Genomic DNA, 19,723 nt, shown 5'->3' on the forward strand with positions numbered 1-19,723 from the left:
TCTGCTAATTAAAAAGACAAGACAGACAACACACAGGTCGCCATCTTGGCTACCAGCCCAGTGTTTTCCAATCCTGCTTTTCTAAATAGGCTGCGAGTGACGTCAATGCGTTTTCTCACAACAACGACTCTGATTGGCTGAAACGAAACAACGACTCTGATTGACTGGAACGAAACGCTCCTCCCGAGAGATGCGGAAGTCGAGCGAGGATAATAAAAAAAGTAAAAGAAGCTGCCGTGGTTCCGTGAATCCAGTCCGTACCGACGAGAGAGTGAATACAGCGCTGTCGGGGGGGAGAACGGGGGGAGAACTTTTCCCTCAAAATACGGTACGAGAATCCTACATTTCCCATCAGGCAACACTCGAGTGGTGGTCACGTGTTTGGAGGAGATGGACCGGGACCAGAACCAGGATTAGGAGATGGACCGGGATCAGATCCAGGATCAGATCCAGGACCAGGATCAGAACCAGGACCAGGAGATGGACCGGGACCAGGAGTCCAGCAGCAGGACCAAAGCGGACTCTTCCTCCGCTGGTCTGCAGGTCAGTGTTCAGGTCCACGTTCCTCCTCGGTCTCTCTGTTGCTGCTGATCATCCAAACGCTTTATTTTATTGTCAGTAGTTTGAACTGAGAAACGATTTTTTTCTACCCTATCAAAAAATGCTACCTAATGGGTTTCTACCTTTTGTAGAGCTACAATTTTACTGTGTTTTACTCCCTAAACCCACTTCCTTTTTATCTTTATTTACAAAGATCAGAACGTACAGTGAACAGTAAACAGGTGGAACAGAGAACAGAAGAGCCAGTTGTACAGTGTGTTATATAAAAACTTTGTAGAGGGTGCACATATTCACAGTCTTTATAGACTTTTGATTAGAAGAATCAATAAGTGATTTAAAATAAATTTCCATTCCCTTCTGAAACACAACAAAACTATTTTTTTGTTAATGAATTTACTTTTATGTATAAAAAAAATGCCAAAATAGAATAAAAATAGGTTTATTAAAAAGTAACATTTTTCTTCTTCTCTAGGACATATTAGGAAGCCAAACACAACATTTTCCCAGAACAAAGAAAAATCTTTTTTGTTTCTTATTTTTTTTGTTTTTTATTTCTGCATATAATGACTAGCTGGGTAATACTTATGGATAATTTTGAAGGATACCTCCTTAACCTTGTTTACAATTAAACATTTATGAGGGAGCATCCACACTTTCTTCCAGTTTATATTTTTAATAAATTGATTCCAATAAGGGATAGAGACAATGTCTCTTTGGAATAGAGCACGTATTTTCCTATTAGTATTTCAGGGGTGTAATGAGAAACAGATTTTGCCTCTGGAGAGTCAATTGAACTGGGGAGAGAAACATGTCCAAGTGAAGGCATGTGTTTACCTCTAAGGTGCCTGTTGGAATGGCATTAATAACAGCAGCATATTCCTTTGGGGGTTACTTGGAGGTTGTATCTCGTTAATAATTAATTGTAAGAGAGCAGTGACCCCTCCTCATTAAACAGCTGTCTCACCAGCCAAATCTGACTCTGAAACCAAGTCTCAAAGAAAACTGATCTGTTTTTTGAAATGATATCTCTATTATTCCAGATGATGTAAGTGTGTGGCGAACAGTTATGCTTATAAGAGCAAAGGCCAGGAGGAGCTGCTGGTGGAATACAGACAGCTTAACTGGAAGTTTGCCTACGTTGTAGTTGCAGCTTAAAATAAAACTTAGACCTCCAAACTGAGAGAAGATGTAATGTGGAATAAAATTTCAAATTGAGGTAGGGTTTTTAAGAAATTTTTTAGCCCAATTAATTTTAAATTTATTGTTTAAGTTGGTAAAATCTAAGAAATTAAGCCCTCCATTGTCCTAATTGTTCATAACAACACTCTTTCTTATATAATGTGTGTGATTTTTTTTTTTTTTCCAGATAAATTTAAAGATTATCTGGTCAACAGTTTTACTAATCTTATTATCTAAATGTAAAGAAATAGCGGCATGAGTGAGCTGAGAAATTCCTTCCGCTTTAGGCCGCGTTCAGACTGCAGGCAAATATCCGATTTTTAGCCCGTCCAGATTGAAACTGGATGACTCTTTTGAAGTCTGAACAGTCCCAAACCGCATGATATCCGATTTTTGCAAACCAGATCGAAACCACCTCCGGGAGGTAGTTTCATATCTGATCCATATCTCATTTGGGCAGATGCGTGTCAGTCTGAACAGCTCCAAAGACTCAGATCGGATATGACTGTCCCAGACGCTCCAAACCACCCGCCCATTTCCAGTTGTGGAGCTACTCATCCTTTCACAGAGAGCATGTACAATCTCTGATGTCGCGTCAAAAACTATTATTTGTAGTTTGAGTGTTGCAAATTCACATTACAAATCATGTTTTAATAGCAGAAAAAAAGACCGCATTTCCACGTAGGTGCGGGTCGCCGCGTATCCTACGCCGTAGGCTCTGCGTCGGTGTAACGCGGAACCATAAATCAGCCTTCAGTCGCGCTGTGAGCTGAACCTGCAGCCCGTCAGCCCCTCTCCTCCTAGGAGGAGAGGTTACAGAGCCGGGCTGCCAGTTCATTGCTGGTTCGTTTTGTTAACTCTGAGCTTTGTTGGTTGGTTTGTTAGTTTGCTGGTGGTTTTGCTCTGAACACCTTTCTCTGTTTCTCATTTTGCTGGGACGCCGGGTTCCTCCGCCGATCACACAACTTTTGCCGTATGCGTTCATTTTTATGTCTAAAAATGATGCGCAGTGCCGACCCAATCAGAAACGGTACAGATATTTTGGGATTTTTTATATAAGCTATAAAAAAAATACATGACTTCACACAATACAAGCGCTGGGTGACGCCTCCGCTCCGACGTCGTTGCTACGGCAACCCGTCAGATCAGTCATGATGTGGCCCATTCTGAACAGAGCCAAATCCGATTTGGACACTTGCTAAAAACAGTGTGGACAGTCAGCCCTGAAAATCGGATATGAGAAGGAATCAGATATATATCAGATTTGCCTGCAGTCTGAACGCGGCCATAGTGATCAGGACTCTACTTCTTCTTTTACTGTGATATAACAAATAGAATGAACATCACAATTTTTATCAACTCAGAGTTCACACTTGTTAATATTCAAGCTTAAACCAGAAGCCTTAGAGAAATCACTAATAATACTAAGTGCAACAGGTATTTGACTTGCATCTTTTAAAAAAAGAGTTGTATCATCAGCCAGCTGACTGATGAAAATATCCTTCCCAGCTATAGAAATTCCTTGTAGGTCACTATTGCTAATATGGGTTGTGACAATTTGCGTACACAACAAGAATAAATAGGGCGATTTTTGGAATCCCTGCCGAATGCCTCGTTTAAGGTCAAACCTAGGTGACGTGCCATATTTCAACTTAATCGAGCTCTTGCCATCAGCAAGTAATTGCCAAAGCCTAGTTTTTCTAAGGAGTGAAAGATAAATTGGTGTTCTACTGTATTGAAGGCCTTATAAAAATCCAGGAAGAGGATAAAGCTATCTTCAGATACCAGCTCAGAGTAATCAAGTATGTCCAAGACAAGTCTAATAGATTGGAGTCGCCATTGATGAACCAGAAACTTAAGGCAGACGGAAAATGACTGGAATCTGCCTGTTTTTCAATACAATTGTTGATTCTGCAATCTGACCTGGACAGAGCGGCTTTGGCCAGCCGCTCCAGTCACAATCTCCCTGGAGGAATGAAAAAGAAGATACTCTGCCCCCCCCCCACACCTGATAACCACACCTGCCTCGTCTCAACGCCTTCCCCGGCTCCAGCTCCCCTCTTATCAGCCCCCCCAACACAGTCTCCGGGTTAGAGCGCCACGAAGGCCGCAGCGCTCACTTGGATGCACCGTGCCCCACATCCACATGCAATTCTTCGTGATGATGTTGTTGCTTTTATTATATGTGCTGAGGAGTTTTTTTGCACCTTGACACTACGTATTTATACACAGTGTGAAGATGGCTTTTTTTCCGCCTCTATCCCAGTGTCATCTTTGGAAAAACAGGGGCAATATAACATCTATGTCGCCGACGGTGTATCAAAAGTCAAATTCTCTGTTTGATGTATTCAAACCCAGTCATTAAAGGGGACCTATTATGGCATTTAATGTATATTTTAAACAGGCCTTAAAAACAATCAAAAGCTTGTTTTTTCTACATAAATGAGAAATTCAGCCTGTGGGCCATTTCTCTATTTTTACCGCTTCTAACCTCTTCTCTATGAGTGATTCTGAGTGGGCGGGGCTATGATAATGAGGCTCTGTGCTGATTGGCTGCCTGAATGACGTGTAGCAGGGGAAAGAACAAAACCTCTCCGTGCAGAAGAGCAGCCGGCTCTGTAGACAAAGCGTGTCCCATGCGACATTCGCAACAAAATCAATTCCATTGATTTATATTTTTTTGTATTGGACTGTCCTAACTGGCCGCGAGTTTAACGGTTTCAGTGTGGACAGAGAAAGTTTAACAGTTTCAGTGTGGACAGAGAGAGTTTAACAGTTTCAGTGTGGACAGAGACCGTCCGATGTCACGCAGCTCGACGCGATAGTCGGACGCTCTCATGCAGTTACATGGTGTAAACGGATCTTAAAGCCCGATTTACGGTTCTGCGTTAAATCGACGCGTACCCTACGCCGTAGGCTCTGCGTTGGTGTAACGCAGAACCATAAATCAGCCTTTAGTTCCCTGAAGAGGGAACGGGTCACCTCGTCTTCACAATAATTCACACAGGAAGATTTAATTGAATTCTGAACAGTTACACCACAGTTCTTTAATCCGATTCCTCATCATTTAATTTCTTATGTTACAAGACAAATGAATCATGTTAACTGTAAAGAAATCACAACACAGAATCTTCACAAATGACAACTTTATTAAAAAAAAACAAAAAAAACATAAGTTGTATATAAATAACATGTATGCACTATTGCTGGCTCAAGGAAGGACTGTGCGTCTTCTGAAGGTTTCGTTGAACAGCTCCAGGTGCTTGGAAGATCTGAAGCCATAAACGGAAGAAAAATGTATTACTAATAGAGCTCCGTAACTCGGAGTAACACCGGAGCTAAACTAAATACGTAGCCCATGCAAAGATCATACTTGTAAACAAATATAATTAACATAAAAAAATAACGTCACTTACCGCTGACTCGTGTGCAGTTGCCGGGTCCGTGCTGTTGGTACTGATCCTTTTATGAGGGTAAGTGTCGATGCAAAAACTGTCCCTCATTGTTCAAACAGCCACCGCTTCCAAACAATGACTGAAGCTCCAGCCGGCGGAGTTAGTTGTGGCCGTGGTTTCAGCAGCGGAGGCCGACCTATGGAAATCTGCGCCTGTCGTTACGTAACGACAGGAGCAGGCGACAGATAGGCCTCCAGTTATCGATGAGAAGCACATCTTTATTAGGTTTGGGAATCGGTGTAATGACACCTTGGGTGAGGCTTGGTGGAAGAGCGTTATTCTCAATGCTTTCTATAAAGACCTGTAAAAGAAAAGGAGCAAGTTGACTTGAGAAACACCGTCGGTGCCAGGAGAATGAGGAGATTTATTATTTTTAAGAGAACTAATAGAGTCAAGAACCTCCTTTTAAACTAAAAGGGGCATCACAATGATTTTTACCATTTAAAGGGGACCTATTATGAAAAACACGTTTTTTCTTGTTTTAACATATATAAAGTGGTCTCCCCTCACCCTGCCAGCACAGGGGAGACAAAATACCATGAATTTCTGCAAGGTCTCTGACCCCCGCCGGACAGAGTCCCCCAATGTCACGTGGTTTTTTTTGAGCCGATTAGAATCTGCTCCTGTCGTTACGTAACGACAGGAGCAGATTTCCATAGGTTCAGCCTCCGCTGCTGAAACCACGCCCACAACCAGCTCTCTCCGCTGCTGGAGCGGTCCTTCCTTCAGCCAGTCGGACGCGGCGGAGCGGATCCGGGTTAAATCATCCAGGTTCCCGGGTGGTTTGGGAGCTGGGTCCTCGGGGGTCCGTCCCAGGCTGGACCAGCTTCACCCTCCGAGATTTTCAGGCAAATCTGTCGGTTTGATCACCAGTAACCGACGATGCGCCGCGGATGCGCTCCGGAGCCGATCTGTGCGCCTGCCGTGGGGTTGCAGCGCCCGTCGCGCAGCATCCGCCGCGTAGATCCGGCTGAAATTCCGCTGGTCGGTCCCCGGGAGTCCCTGCTACCAGTCCAGGCCGGTTCCTGCGGTCCCGGCCGGTCGGAACCGGTCAGATTCCCCCGTTAAAGCCGCGGTGATGCGCGCTGCTCCAGCAGCGCTGCTCCCGGGCGCCCGGCGTGGCTCCGGGCCAGCGTTCAGCATCCGCCGGGTAGATCCGGCTTAAATAGTGCATAAATGTTATTTATATATAACTCATATTTTATTTTTTTAACAATAAAGTTTCCATTTGTGAAAATTCAGTGTTGTGATAATTTACAGGCTCGGGCTGCTCTGGCGGAGCGAGGTTTATGCTCCTCCCCTGCTACACGTCTTCAGGGAGCCAATCAGCACAGAGCCTCATTATCATACCCCCCCCTTCCCTAAAAATGAGGCGCAGAAAAAGAGGTTAGAAGCGGTAAAACTAGTGACAGGGCCCACAGGCTGGATTTATGATTTATTTAGAAAAAACAAGCTTTAGATTATTTTTAAGACATTCAAGGCCTGTTTAAAATATACATTAAATGCCATAATAGGTCACCTTTAATTCAAAATTTTCAGGTCCTTTTATGGAATCTAAATATGATATTGTGGTCGGTTCATTATATTTGGAGCTATATAAACAGGGGTGCACACAAACCGGTACTCAAGTGCCAGTCTACTGCATGTTTTAGATGTTTCCCTGCTTCAACACACCTGATTTTAATCACTGATCATCATCAGCATGTCATGAAGGTCTACACAACTCTGTTGGTGACACGGTCATGTCTGTCAGTGTTGTGTTGAAGCAGGGAAACATCTAAAACGTGCAGTAAACTGGCCCTCGAGTACCGGCTTGTGTGCATCATGTATATACATTTTTATAGAAATTAGAACAAAAAACGGAAATTATTCTCGCATTATCAGTAATGGTACCGTTAATAGTAGCTGGTGAATAGTTATTTTTAGAATTATGTTTCTCAAGTAAGCAGAATTTTGCCCTCCTTCCTCTAGCCATCTCTTCCTGGATCTTACAAACGCTCCTTCTGCTTTACGTTGATACATTTCATCGAGTTTACTCTGAAGGTCTAGCAGATTCTGCCTCTCCTCTTGCATAACATCATCAGGAGACCTTTGATAAGTTGATAAGAAGTTAGTTATTAACTCTTCTTCCTCAGCTCTTCTTGGCTTGACAATAAAATGTCCATACATTTTCAGAAATGAACTTGTTTCAAATTTAAAAACGTCCCAGTTAGTATTAGGATTTCTCCTTTCTAGCTTTATTCCAAAATTGGCTAATTAAATCCTTTACTTGCGCCTTAACAGTTTTATGCTCGAGTAGTGATTCATTTAATTTCCAATATGAAGAACTGCACCGTGTAAAATCAGAGGCAAATAACTGTACGTTAATATATATCGTGCTATGATCAGTAAGGGGTGTGGCAAGTATATTAAATGCTGCATTATTTGTGTCAATGGAGCTGGATATTAAGTAGAAATCAATGCGAGATTGCCATGTACCTGTTTTGTTGCTCCAAGTAAAAAATCTATCATATGGTTATTTCTTTCGCCAAACGTCGACAATATCAAATTTTTCCATAAACAATTTCAGTTTTGTGTTAGAGGGCGAAGACTGCCCTTGAGGCCATCTATCAATTGTGTTATCTAAGGTTAAATTGAAATCCCCACCAATACTAAGATATGAACAAGGATATTTGGAAAGCCAAAATAAAATTCTATTTTCTATACAGTCAAGTAGACGATCATTTTCTGGTTTAGAATTGTATCCATAAATGTTAGCAGTAATCAAAGTAATGTTATTAAGTCTAACTACCAATAAAGTGTAATGACCATGGCTGTCACAGTCTGCATGCAGGAGATCTCCAGTAAAGGCATTTTTAGCTGTGGTGGTTCCAGCAGAACGCTCAGAACAGTGAGAAAACCAGATGTCAATACCCCATTGTGACCTCCAAAAATTTACATCGGCAGACAAGGAATGAGATTGTTGAAAGAAACAAAGATCTGTTTTAAGTTGTTTGGCAAATAAAAACAAGGCTTTATGCTTATAATTCTGTCTTAACCCCCTGGCATTAAGTGAAACTATAGACAAGGACTAAGTTTTTAAAGAACAAGAGATAAACTAAAAAAGAAATAGCAGTAATCAACCGACTAATTAAGATGTTCCATCAAGGAGAACCGAGTACTGCATAATTCACATAAGGTATCCGTGAGGTTGAAAAACACTGAAAATACCAAACCAAAAGAGTACAGCGTTCTTTTGTTTTGATATTTTTATTAGGGGGTAAGGCACAGTTGAACAGGAATAAACAAAAAAGATATACAGTCTACCTCCTTTTTTTTTTTTTTTTTGGGATTAAGAACAGAACAAAAAATCCACACAAAACAATGATAAATACACGAAAATTATTATATTCTTATATATAAGTAATATTTAAGTATTTAAGCTAAACAGTATGAATTAAAAAAATAGATGAGTAAAAAGGGGGAAAAAAAAAACAAAAAAAAAACAAACAAAAAAAAACCAAAAACAAAAGAAAAGTAAATAAAAAGATAAATAAAAAGGAGGAAGAAAGAGAGGGAGGGGGGGTGATCCGTCAATCAGGAGGCAGGGACTGGAGAGAGTGGAAGAATGTAAGAAAGGGAAGCCACTTATTATAAAATTTGTTGCAACTACCCTTCAGTGAATATTTAATCTTTTCCAGCTTCAGAAAAAACATGGTGTCGTTGAGCCACTGGGTACTAGAAGGAGCCTTAGTCGACTTCCAGTGGAGAAGAAGGTGGCGTCTTGCCAGTAAGGAAGTAAAAGCCAAAATGTCTATTTGGTTTGAAGTAAACCGGCCATGGTCCTCTGGGAGCCCGAATATGGCAACATGGGGGGAGACTTTTATATTCACCGAGAGTATTTTTGACATGGTGTCAAAATAATTCGACCAAAAGCGAGAAAGTAGTGGGCAAGAGTAAAACATATGGGTTAAATTGCAGGACGAGGCATGACATTTGTCGCATTCGTCAGTGACACTGGGATAGATCTGTGAGAGTCGAGCTTTAGAAAAGTGGACTCTAAACAGTACTTTAAACTGTATAAGTGTAAGACGAGCGCAGGATGAACTTGTGTAAATTTTTTTAAGAGCAGCGTCCCACCAGTCATCCTCCAAATTTAGATCCAGTTCATCTTCCCAGACAGCCCTAACTTTAATAACTGGAGAGAGATCGAAAGACAGAAGGTCATCGTAAACCTTAGAGATCAATGATTTTTGAAGTGGATCATGGCTTAAAAGCACCTCCCACTGTAGAGTCGGCGGAGAGGATGGAAAAACTGGAAACAAAGCTTTAGCGCAGTGTCTAATCTGAAAGTATCGAAAGAGATGAGAAGGCGGGAGATTAAATTCACCTGAGAGATCTGCAAAGCTGCGAAAGATACCATCCTTGTAAAGATCTCCAAAACTTTTCAGGCCCTTATTATGCCATATGAGAAAGGTTGAATCTGTAAGCGGAGGTCGAAATAAATGATTGTTCAGTAATGGAGCTAAAGTAGATGCTGACTTAAATTTGAAGTGTTTCCTAAATTGATACCAAATTTTAAGTGTGGAGTGAACCACTTGATTATTTGTAAAGACAGAGAGGTTGGATGGAATAGATGAGGTAAGTAGAGCAGGTAAAGAAGATGAAATGCATGACTGTGCCTCCAATTTACACCATGGCATATTCACCGATTTGAACCAAAATGAAATTTTTTGAATATGTGCTGCCCAATAATACAGTTGAAAATTGGGAAGTGCCAGTCCGCCATTGAATTTACATCTCTGAAGTGTGGATTTGCGGATTCTAGGAGCCTTCCCACACCATAAGAAGTCAGAAATAGTTTGATCAATTATTTTAAAAAAGTGTTTTGGTAAGAAAAGTGGAAGACAATGGAACAGAAATAGAAATTTGGGCAAAATATTCATTTTAACTGCGTTAATTCTTCCAATTAATGAAAGAGGTAAGCTTTTCCATCTATGGAGGTCAGATTTAATTGTAGACATTAAAGGTGAGAGATTAGCAGAAAAAAGAGAGCTTAACGTTCTGGTTACGTTGATCCCAAGATACCTAAAGCCGGAAGGACTAATCTTAAAAGGGATATCTGACTGTACGAGCTGTGTTGCTGAGTCATTAATGGGATAGCATTCACTTTTAGATACGTTCACTTTATAGCCTGAGAAAGACCCGAATCTCTGGAAAGCAGATAAAATTGAAGGAATGGAGAGGACAGGATCCGAGACATATAACAGTAAGTCATCAGCGTAAAGTGACAGCTTATATTCTGTTCCCAATCGGGAGATCCCAGTAAAAGTGGGGGAGGACCTCAGAAAGATTGACAGGGGCTCTATAGCTAGTGCGAATAATAGGGGAGAGAGGGGACACCCCTGTCTGGTGCCACGGGCTAGAGTAAAAAAATTGGACTGAATGCCATTAGTGGAAACGCTTGCTTGTGGAGACGTGTAAAGGAGACGAATCAAAGAAATGAACCCATTCCCCAGCCCAAACTTCTTCAGTACAGTAAATAAATAGTCCCATTCAATCCTATCAAATGCCTTTTCAGCATCGACTGAGATTACGACTTCAGGTGTTGTGGTGACAGTTTTAGAGTGAATAATATTTAAAAGTGTCCGCACATTAAAGAATAACTGTCGCCCCTTAACAAATCCTGTCTGTTCATTTGAGACAATAGTTGGCACAATGTTCTCCAAGCGATAAGCCAAGGCTTTAGCAAGGATCTTAGCATCTACATTTATTAACGAAAGAGGTCTGTATGAGCCGCAGAGAGTTGGATCCTTATCTTTTTTTAAGAGGAGACTTATGGAGGCTTGCCTTAAAGTGGGAGGGAGAGTGCCATGTTCCAGTGATTCCTTATAAACAGCATGCAATAAAGGGGACAATTTATCCTGAAATTTCTTAAAAAATTCCACTGGAAATCCATCAGGGCCAGGAGCTTTGTTATTTTGCATACTTCTCACAGCGAGATTAATTTCTTCTACCGTTAATGGCGAGTCAAGATTTTTAGCAGCATCGGAGCCTATAACAGGAAAGTTGAGGCTATCTAAGAATGAATTCAATTCGGTGGAGCCAGATGGAGATTCAGACGTATATAAAGAGGAATAAAATGAGTGAAAGACAGAATTAATGGCGGTGGGATCCTGATGCAATGAGCCTGATGAATCTTTTATCTGAAGGATCATACGTGAGGCTGCCTGGCGACGTAACTGATGAGCCATGAGCCGACTTGCCTTGTCTCCATGTTCATAATATACGGAGCGTGATCGTAAGAGAAGTCGCTCTGCATCATTAGTGGTAAGGAGATCAAATTCAGTCTGTAAATCGACACGTTGCTTAAGAAAACTGGGAGAGGGGCAAGTAGCAAGTTGTTGGTCCAATTTTGTGATCTTAATAGAGAGTTCTTGTAATTTGGCTTTCCGGGACTTATTCAAGTGAGCAGAGAAGGAGATAATTTGTCCCCGCAAATATGCTTTTAATGATTCCCACAGCAGTGAAGATGAAATTGGTTCCATATCATTTTGATTTATAGAGATGTAATCATCAATTTTAGTTGTAATAAAATTGGTGAACTTATCATCTGAGAGAAGTAATGTATTGAACCTCCAAGATGTTGAGTAGCGTGGCTGTGAAGAGAACTGAATATCCAAAGAAAGAGGAGCGTGGTCGGAGATCACAATAGGATGATAATCAACAGACAGTACTTTGGGAATTAGTTTAGCATCAATAAAATAATAATCAATCCGAGAGAAAGATTGATGCATCTGAGAAAAGAAGGAATATTTTTTGGTACAAGGGTTATAAAATCTCCAAGGATCGGTGCAACCGTTCTTGGACACAAAATCTGAAAGAGACCTCGACATTGAAGAAGGAGTCAGATTTCGTGGGCTGGAGCGGTCTAGTTTGGGGTCAATTACGCAGTTCATATCCCCGCCAATTATAAGAAGACTGTCGTTCAATGAGGGGAGACATTCAAAAAGCTTGTTCATAAAGTGTGGGTTGTCAAAATTGGGGGCATATATATTAACTAATAATATGGGAATATGAAATAGCGTACCCGCCACAATTAAGTATCTGCCGTTTTTGTCTGAAATCACCTTAGATGCTGAAAACTGCATTGACTTACCAATTAATATAGCAACCCCCCTGGCCTTAGAGTTGAAATCAGAGTGAAACACCTCAGAAACCCAGGGACATTTAAGTCTGACCTGGTCTTTGGTGCGCATGTGGGTTTCCTGAAGGAACACTAAGTCAGCTTTAAGACGTCTCAGGTGAGCAAATATTCTCGATCTCTTAATTGGACTCCCCATGCCTTTGATATTCCAGCTCAACAACCTCACAGAAGTACCAGTATTAGTGGCCATATGTTAAATTCCTAAAGATAGAGATGTACCGAATGCGGATCCCCAAGGAAAGGGAAAGGGATGGAGGGAGGAAAGAAAGAAAGAAAGAGAAAGAAAGAGGAAAGAAGAAGAAAAAAAAAAAAAAAAAAAAAAGGGGGAGAAAAATAAATAAATAAAAAAAAAAAAATAAATAAAAAAAAAAAAAAAAAAAAAAAAAGGGGGGGGGAATTGAAAACAACAACAAACTTAACCTACTGAACCCCCCACCCCCCACCCCCCAATTGCACTTACAACGACCCCATCCCCAAACGATGGAGAACCCAGTGCAAACTCCAGAAGGAGTCAGATCCCTGAAAAGAACACTTACGGCTTTAAGCATAACTAACAAGATAATAACTAACAAGCTTCGTGTTGAGCTCCTGCAAGCCCAGCAACATTAACAGAGAGGTACAACCAATCACGACCAAGTTAAACTGAAAACCACATACCGTGTATATATGGGAGAGAGAAAAAAAAAAAAAAAAAAAAACCCGACACTGATGAACTGAAAAAAGTTCAACTAGACTTTGAGCGACGTGATGAAAGCGCTGGCCTCCTCTGCCGACCTGAACTCCCTTTCTGCGCCGTTGTGAGTGATGCGGAGGCGGGCGGGGTACAGCAGACCGTAGCGGACCCCCGGGATCTCGCGGAGCCGGCGGCGGACGTCATTAAAGGCGGCGCGGGCACGGGCCGTCTTCTGGGTGTGGTCGGGAAAGACAGAAAAAGTCAACTCTCCACACGTAATCCGTTGCTGAGCCCTGGCTCGGCGCAATATATCCACACAGTCTGTATGATAGTGCAGACGGGCGATGATGGGACGAGGGCGCTCTCCGGGCTTCGGCTTCGGCTGGAGGGTGCGGTGCGCCCGGTCCAGGAGAGGCTCCTTCTCCAGGCTGAAAGCCTCCTTGAGCAGAGAGGGAATATCCGTAACAGCAGAAGAGGTGGAAAAATCTTCAGGAATTCCCACGATCCGTATGTTATTGCGCCGGGATCTCGCCTCCAGATCCTCGCATTTACCATCCAGCCTCATCAGTTCAGCTGACAGATGCTCCACTTTAGCCTGTAAGGTTGTGATGTCATCGGTGCAGGATGAAAGAGATGTTTCCATTTCAACCACGGTGTTCTTCAGAGCGCGCACATCAGACTGGATGTTTGTAATGCTTTTTGATAATTCCGACTTCACCGCTTGCAGCTCAGTCTTGATGCTCGACAGGTTTTCAGTTAAAGCAGCCTGAAGCTCCGCTTTAAAAACAGCCGCCATCTCAACGCGGAGTGATGCGAGCAGCTCGGCCTTAAAGTCGTGTGAAGGAGCGGCCCCGGCGGCCTCGGCCAGGCTGGACGGGGGGTCACCACGAGGCGGGGATGCTGCGTGCGGAGAGGGCCGCGGCGGTGGCGCGGATGGTTTGAGTTTTGGAGGCATTTTGGTCGGCAAAAATACGGGGCCAAAGTAAAATAATGAAGGTCGGGAAAAATAAACCGAAGGAAGATGAAAAAGCTGTACCAAAAATAGATATTTTTAAAGGTTGTTGCAGGAGCTCAAAAAAACACGTCCTAGTCCATTAGTCGCTACACCGGAAGTCCTTGAGTACAGCGTTCTTAACATGCTTTCATTTTCAAGTCACATTTTTAGTAAATTTGACAATAAAAATAAATAAAGAAAGAAGAAGCAGTCTCTGAGTTTTGTCAAAAAAGATACCCTGGAACATGAATCAGATTATTGGACGGAAGATATCCGAGGTAATGGGGCAGTATATGCACTTAATATGAGTAGCACTGAGCATCATATATCAATACTTGGCTGATGCCATTAGGTCTCAGGGAGGGAGAGTGACTTCAGACCCATTAATGAATGCGTGACCTCCGACGAAATATGCAGCTTTGCCCTCCTTTCTAGCCTTCTCAATCAGCGGCCACAGTTTGTTCCTGCGTTCCCTGTTCTCTTTGGAGAGATCCTCCGCAAATTTCAGTCCGTTGTCTCGCAGGAAGCGGGATGTCTTTGGAGCTCTCCATACGGCGTCCCTACAGACTCTGGGCGAGAACTGAAGGATTATTCCTCTGGGTTTGGGGTCATTCTACCGCTTGCCGCCGAGACGGAGCATTGTGTCAGGTAGCTTCTCCCTATGCTTCGGCAGGCCGCCTTGAAGAATCTCAATAACTTTCTGCCGTACATCTTCTTTCTCCGTTTCCGCGACTCCATAAAGCCGTAAGTTCCACCGCCCGGAGTATCTTTCCAGCTCAGAAACCCACTGCAGACAGTCGTTCACACACTTCTCTTCATGTGAGGGTCGTTTCTCCAGTGCAGACACTCTTCCTTTCATGTCCTTGATTTCAGCGCAAGCAAAGTCGATAGTTTTCTTTAAACCCTCAATCTTCATCACGTTTGCACTCACCGTCTTCTCAATGTTGTCAGACCTGGTGTTTATCAATCACTGGAGTTAGCATGTTCAGGGTTGTTGCGTGCAAACATCACCTTTTTTGAAGCTGGAGGTTTAGTTGGAGTGAAGGGTAAAGGTGGAAGTTCATCCTTATCGGCTCCAGTCCCGGAGAGAGTCAAGGAAGCAGTCTGGTCATGATAGTTGTCTATCAGCACGTTGCCAGGTGGAGCCGTAACGTTAGCATTAGCTTCGTTCAGCATGATGTTGGGACCCTCAAAGGCTCGGTTTCTGTCCCTTTTTTGCGAGGCATACATACGGACTTTTTTGTGTTCGCTGTGTTAATGTTTTCAGGAAAGGACGAACTGAGCCAGGAAAAAGTTAAAACTTCACTTTTCTAGACTTAACTTTGCAGCACTCGGTGAAAGCGTCTGCTCACTTGGCCATCTTGGAGAGTCAAATTGTATCCTCTACCATCCTTCTGATTACACCTTTTGATTTGGCACAGTCTGTGAGTGTTGTAATATTGAAATGTTTTTCTGTACAGTACACTGATCATTTTGATTAGTATGTGTGCTCGATTGTCACTACATGGTTTATGATGAGGTAGCACTTGGTTGTCAAATGGGTATGGCATGGTCAGAATGTCCATATTAGGGTCATTTTGTAAAGATGGTCATACTACAATTGGTGTTAATCTATCTAATGTAACTACTTTGGCTGACATTTATTCTTGTTTCTGTATTGCTGTTTCTTTTGCAGTTTCACTAAAGTACTTCAACTATACCTAAATTATCCTTATTGCGTCGGGGTCTTTATTGGAGTGTGTTTAGCTCGCTGTCTACACTGTATACCGCACTGTGTACCGCACATGGCTGTCAAGAGCCATTGATAACAGAACATGCTTAACATTTTCAGACATTCTCAGCACTCAAACATAAAACTCTTCATTGTTTCACTGTGAACATGACGGACAGCACTTGATTTGAACTGAAAAAGGATTTGTCAGGTCAGCCAACAACAGGATCTAAGTCTTTTTCTCTTTCCTTACAGAAACATAAAGCCAAAGAGAGAACCACAAGTTACTGCTGTGATAGGAGGGATAAAGTCCTCACCACTTCACCAGGTCTGAAGGTCCGAAAGAGGATTCATACTGAAGAGAAGCTGTACACCTGTGAACAGTGTGGGAAAGCTTTTATCAAACCAAGTATTTTAAGGCGTCATTGGCGTGTCCATACTGGAGAAAAGCCGTACAGATGTGATCAGTGTGGTGTGGCTTTTACCCGAATAAGTGATCTAAGGAGTCATCAGCGTATTCACACTGGACATAAGCCTCACAGATGTCATCAGTGTGGGGCAGCTTTTACCTTGTCAGGTCATCTAAGGAGTCATCAGCGTATTCACACTGGAGAAAAGCCTTACAGATGTGATCTGTGTGGGGCATCTTTTACCCAACAATGTCATCTAAGGAGTCATCAGCGTATTCACACTGGGGATAAGCCTTACAGATGTGATCAGTGCGGGGCAGCTTTTACCCAAAAAGGTAGTCTAAGGAGTCATCAGCGTATTCACACTGGAGAAAAGCCGTACAGATGTGATCAGTGTGGGGCAGTTTTTACCCAACAAGGTGGTCTGAGGAATCATCAGCGTATTCACACTGGAGATAAGCCTTACAGGTGTGATCAGTGTGGGGCAGCTTTTCCCCAACAAGGTAGTCTAAGGAGTCATCAGCGTATTCACACTGGGGATAAGCCTTACAGGTGTGATCAGTGTGAGGCAGCTTTTACCCAACAAGGTCATCTAAGGCGTCATCAGCGTATCCACACTGGATAAAAAATTGTCTGTGATCAGTGTGGGGCAGCTTTTACTCTGAGAGCTCAGTTAAAGGTACCAATTTAGACATGTTATGTTGTTCTGAAGAAAAGAAAATCTGGAGTTTTATTTTCAGTTTCAAACCTTGAGGTCATCTGGATCTGGTTTGTTGTGTGTCCCAAGAACAAGAACCAAGCAAGATGAGGCAGCTTTCAGTTATTCTGCTCCTCACAGGTGGAACAAACTTCCTGTAGACCTGAGGTCTGCTCCAACTGTCAGCTCCTTCAAATCAGGCCTAAAAACATTACTGTTTACTGAAGCATACTCCTAAATTAAATACTTACCTGCTGGACTCTACTGCCCTTATTTTTAACAGCTTGTGCCTTTTATTATTTTACTTCTTTTCTTATCATCTTATTCATAATTTTATTCAATCTTATTTATTATGTACTGTCTAATTACCTTGTGTTGAATTGTGCTATATAAATAAACTTGCCTTTCCTTGAAAAATGTGTTTATCTTAAATTAAATTTTTCACCAGTTTATGTTTCATTGTTCTGCGTCTACACAATTATTTAAATAAAGAATGTATTTGTTTGCCTGGTGGATTTCAGTTTCCTGCTCACTGCAAACTCACAACAAGACATCAGCGTCAGAATATTAGAAAAGAGGGGGCACGGTGGCGCCTTGGATGCTTGATGCTTGATTTTGATTGATTGAAATTCTTTATTCAGTCACTTCACCAAACAAACATTGAACACAAACATTATCAAAAAAAATAGTGACTGAAAAGGCCCAGGCAGAAGCATAGTGCTTATATTAATGCCTGTCCTACATACCAACAAACAATAGCAAAATTAATCCAGAAAAAACCGAAAAGGAGGACCAATAAGGTTTACATATATAATAGTAAGACTTTTTTTATATATATATATATATATATATATATATATATATATATATATATATATATATATATATATATATATATATATACACACACACACACATATATACATATATCCTTCATGCATATCCTTTTATATTCTTTCATATATATATATATATATATATATATTATATATATATACACATAATAATATACAAAATATATAAAAAAAACATACATACCCATACACAACATATACATATATATATATATATACACACACATATACATACACATATATATATATACATATACATACATACATACACATATATACACACACATATACACACTTATATATGTATACACAAACATCAAAGAACAGCAGCAAACAAAAACAAATGTTAACCTTTGTAACTTTGAAAGATTGCTCTACAAAGCTTTTTTTTATAAACTGAAAATGAGCTGCACATTCGTAAATCTATATTAGCTTCATTCCAGAATTTAATTCCCACAACAGATATACATCTCCTTTTAGTCTCTTTTCTAGCTTTTTGTATTACAAATTTACAAACAAAACGCAAATTATAATTTGACTCATATACTGAGAAAAAACGTTGTACACAGACAGGGAGTAACTTTAATCTAACTTTATACATTATTTGCATTATTTTATAATGAACCAAATCATAAAATTTCATAATATGGGATTTTATAAATAATGGATTTGTATGTTCATAATATCCTACCCTATTAATAATACGTATGGCTCCTTTTTGTAAGAGCACAATAGCATTTACTGTTGTCTTATACGTCGAGCCCCAAACTCCCACACAATATGATATATAAGGTAATATTAATGAACAATAAATTAAATGTAGTGCTTTATGATTTAATATATGTCTAGACTTATACAGGATTGCTATTGACTTTGAAATCTTTCCTGTTATGTTCTATCTATACTATCATGTATAAACCATTTACTGTAAACACGTTATCTTCTTTATTTTTGATTTTAAGTAAACTGCAACAGCAATGTGCAACAACAATTTGAAGTGGATAAACAACAATTAAGTGCAACAACAAAGTACTACAAAAACTAGAACTATAATTAAAATCACTAAACTTAGATAAACAGTACCTCGTCAATATGTTTTATGTTATGCTATTTGTCTATGAAGCCAGATGAAACAGAACCGTTAGCTAAACTTCAGGCATGTCTTAGGGACATCAAGGTGTTATGCTAAGTGGTAGCACTGTTCAGTTATCAAGAACTATTAATAATAATTAATAATTAATAAGGTAGATTACTTATCAAATTGAATTATCAAAATGACTTGATTTTGCAAGGGCACCACCTGGGCCTTAACCAGGAAAAATGATAACTTTTACAGCAGAATTCAGTCTCAGAAATAGATATTATTCTGCAGAGTAGTAAAGTTTACTTTTATCACTACAGAATAACCGTTGAAGGCAATTACAGTTCGGCTCTAGCTCTGTCAAACAGCCATTGTGACGAAATACGTGCAAACAACACAAATACCTTCTCATTAAAATCAATTAGAATGTATTTACATCAGGTACCAAGCAGATCGTGAAGCAATACCCAAATAAATCCTGATGGCACACTACGTTAAAAACATAAAACCATCAACTAACAAGAAAAACAACAACAATAAAAATGAAACTGCATGAATGGAAAAAGAAATCAAAACAAGAAACACGTGATACAAAACGATCATCTATGGTTCAAAACAACGTGGTTGCACGTGTCCGGCAGGATGACTGCGGCATTTAAAGATGGCTTTGCCCTCGTCACGCCACGTGCAATCAGACGGGATGACAAAACACGGCGTTTAAACCGTGAATAACTGACGAAAAGTGGTGCCACAAAATAAACAAACAATGATGTCGGTAGTTGCCGGCGTTACACAGTAATATACATATGATAACTAAACATTAAACGCAAATTTAGCTCTGAACCACTCTAAATGAAACTGATCACCCAGGACCATAAAACCTCACGCCTTCCGGTCTCCGGATCCGGAGCTGCGGGTTCTG

General features: G+C 40.9%; 1 protein-coding gene across 1 annotated transcript; it reads left to right on the plus strand.

Moving 5' to 3' along the window:
* The first annotated feature begins 259 nt into the window (after positions 1 to 259).
* Positions 260 to 16,870, plus strand: LOC133422195 (zinc finger protein 239-like). Its single transcript, XM_061712139.1, has 2 exons — positions 260 to 543; positions 16,015 to 16,870. The coding sequence occupies exons 1-2, from the start codon at positions 421 to 423 to the stop codon at positions 16,792 to 16,794; spliced, it is 903 nt and encodes a 300-aa protein (XP_061568123.1). The 5' UTR covers positions 260 to 420; the 3' UTR covers positions 16,795 to 16,870.
* Positions 16,871 to 19,723: the final 2,853 nt, after the last annotated feature.

The sequence above is a fragment of the Cololabis saira genome, chromosome 21, assembly GCF_033807715.1.
Source record: "Cololabis saira isolate AMF1-May2022 chromosome 21, fColSai1.1, whole genome shotgun sequence".
In the NCBI taxonomy this organism is placed as follows: domain Eukaryota; kingdom Metazoa; phylum Chordata; class Actinopteri; order Beloniformes; family Belonidae; genus Cololabis; species Cololabis saira.

What these genes read in the sequence shown, in the direction of transcription:
- LOC133422195 (XM_061712139.1), top strand. Translation starts at nt 421, where the DNA reads ATGGACCGGGATCAGATCCAGGATCAGATCCAGGACCAGGATCAGAAC. An exon ending in CTTCCTCCGCTGGTCTGCAG is followed by an intron (nt 544 to 16,014) that starts GTCAGTGTTCAG and finishes CTTTCCTTACAG; the next exon opens with AAACATAAAGCCAAAGAGAG.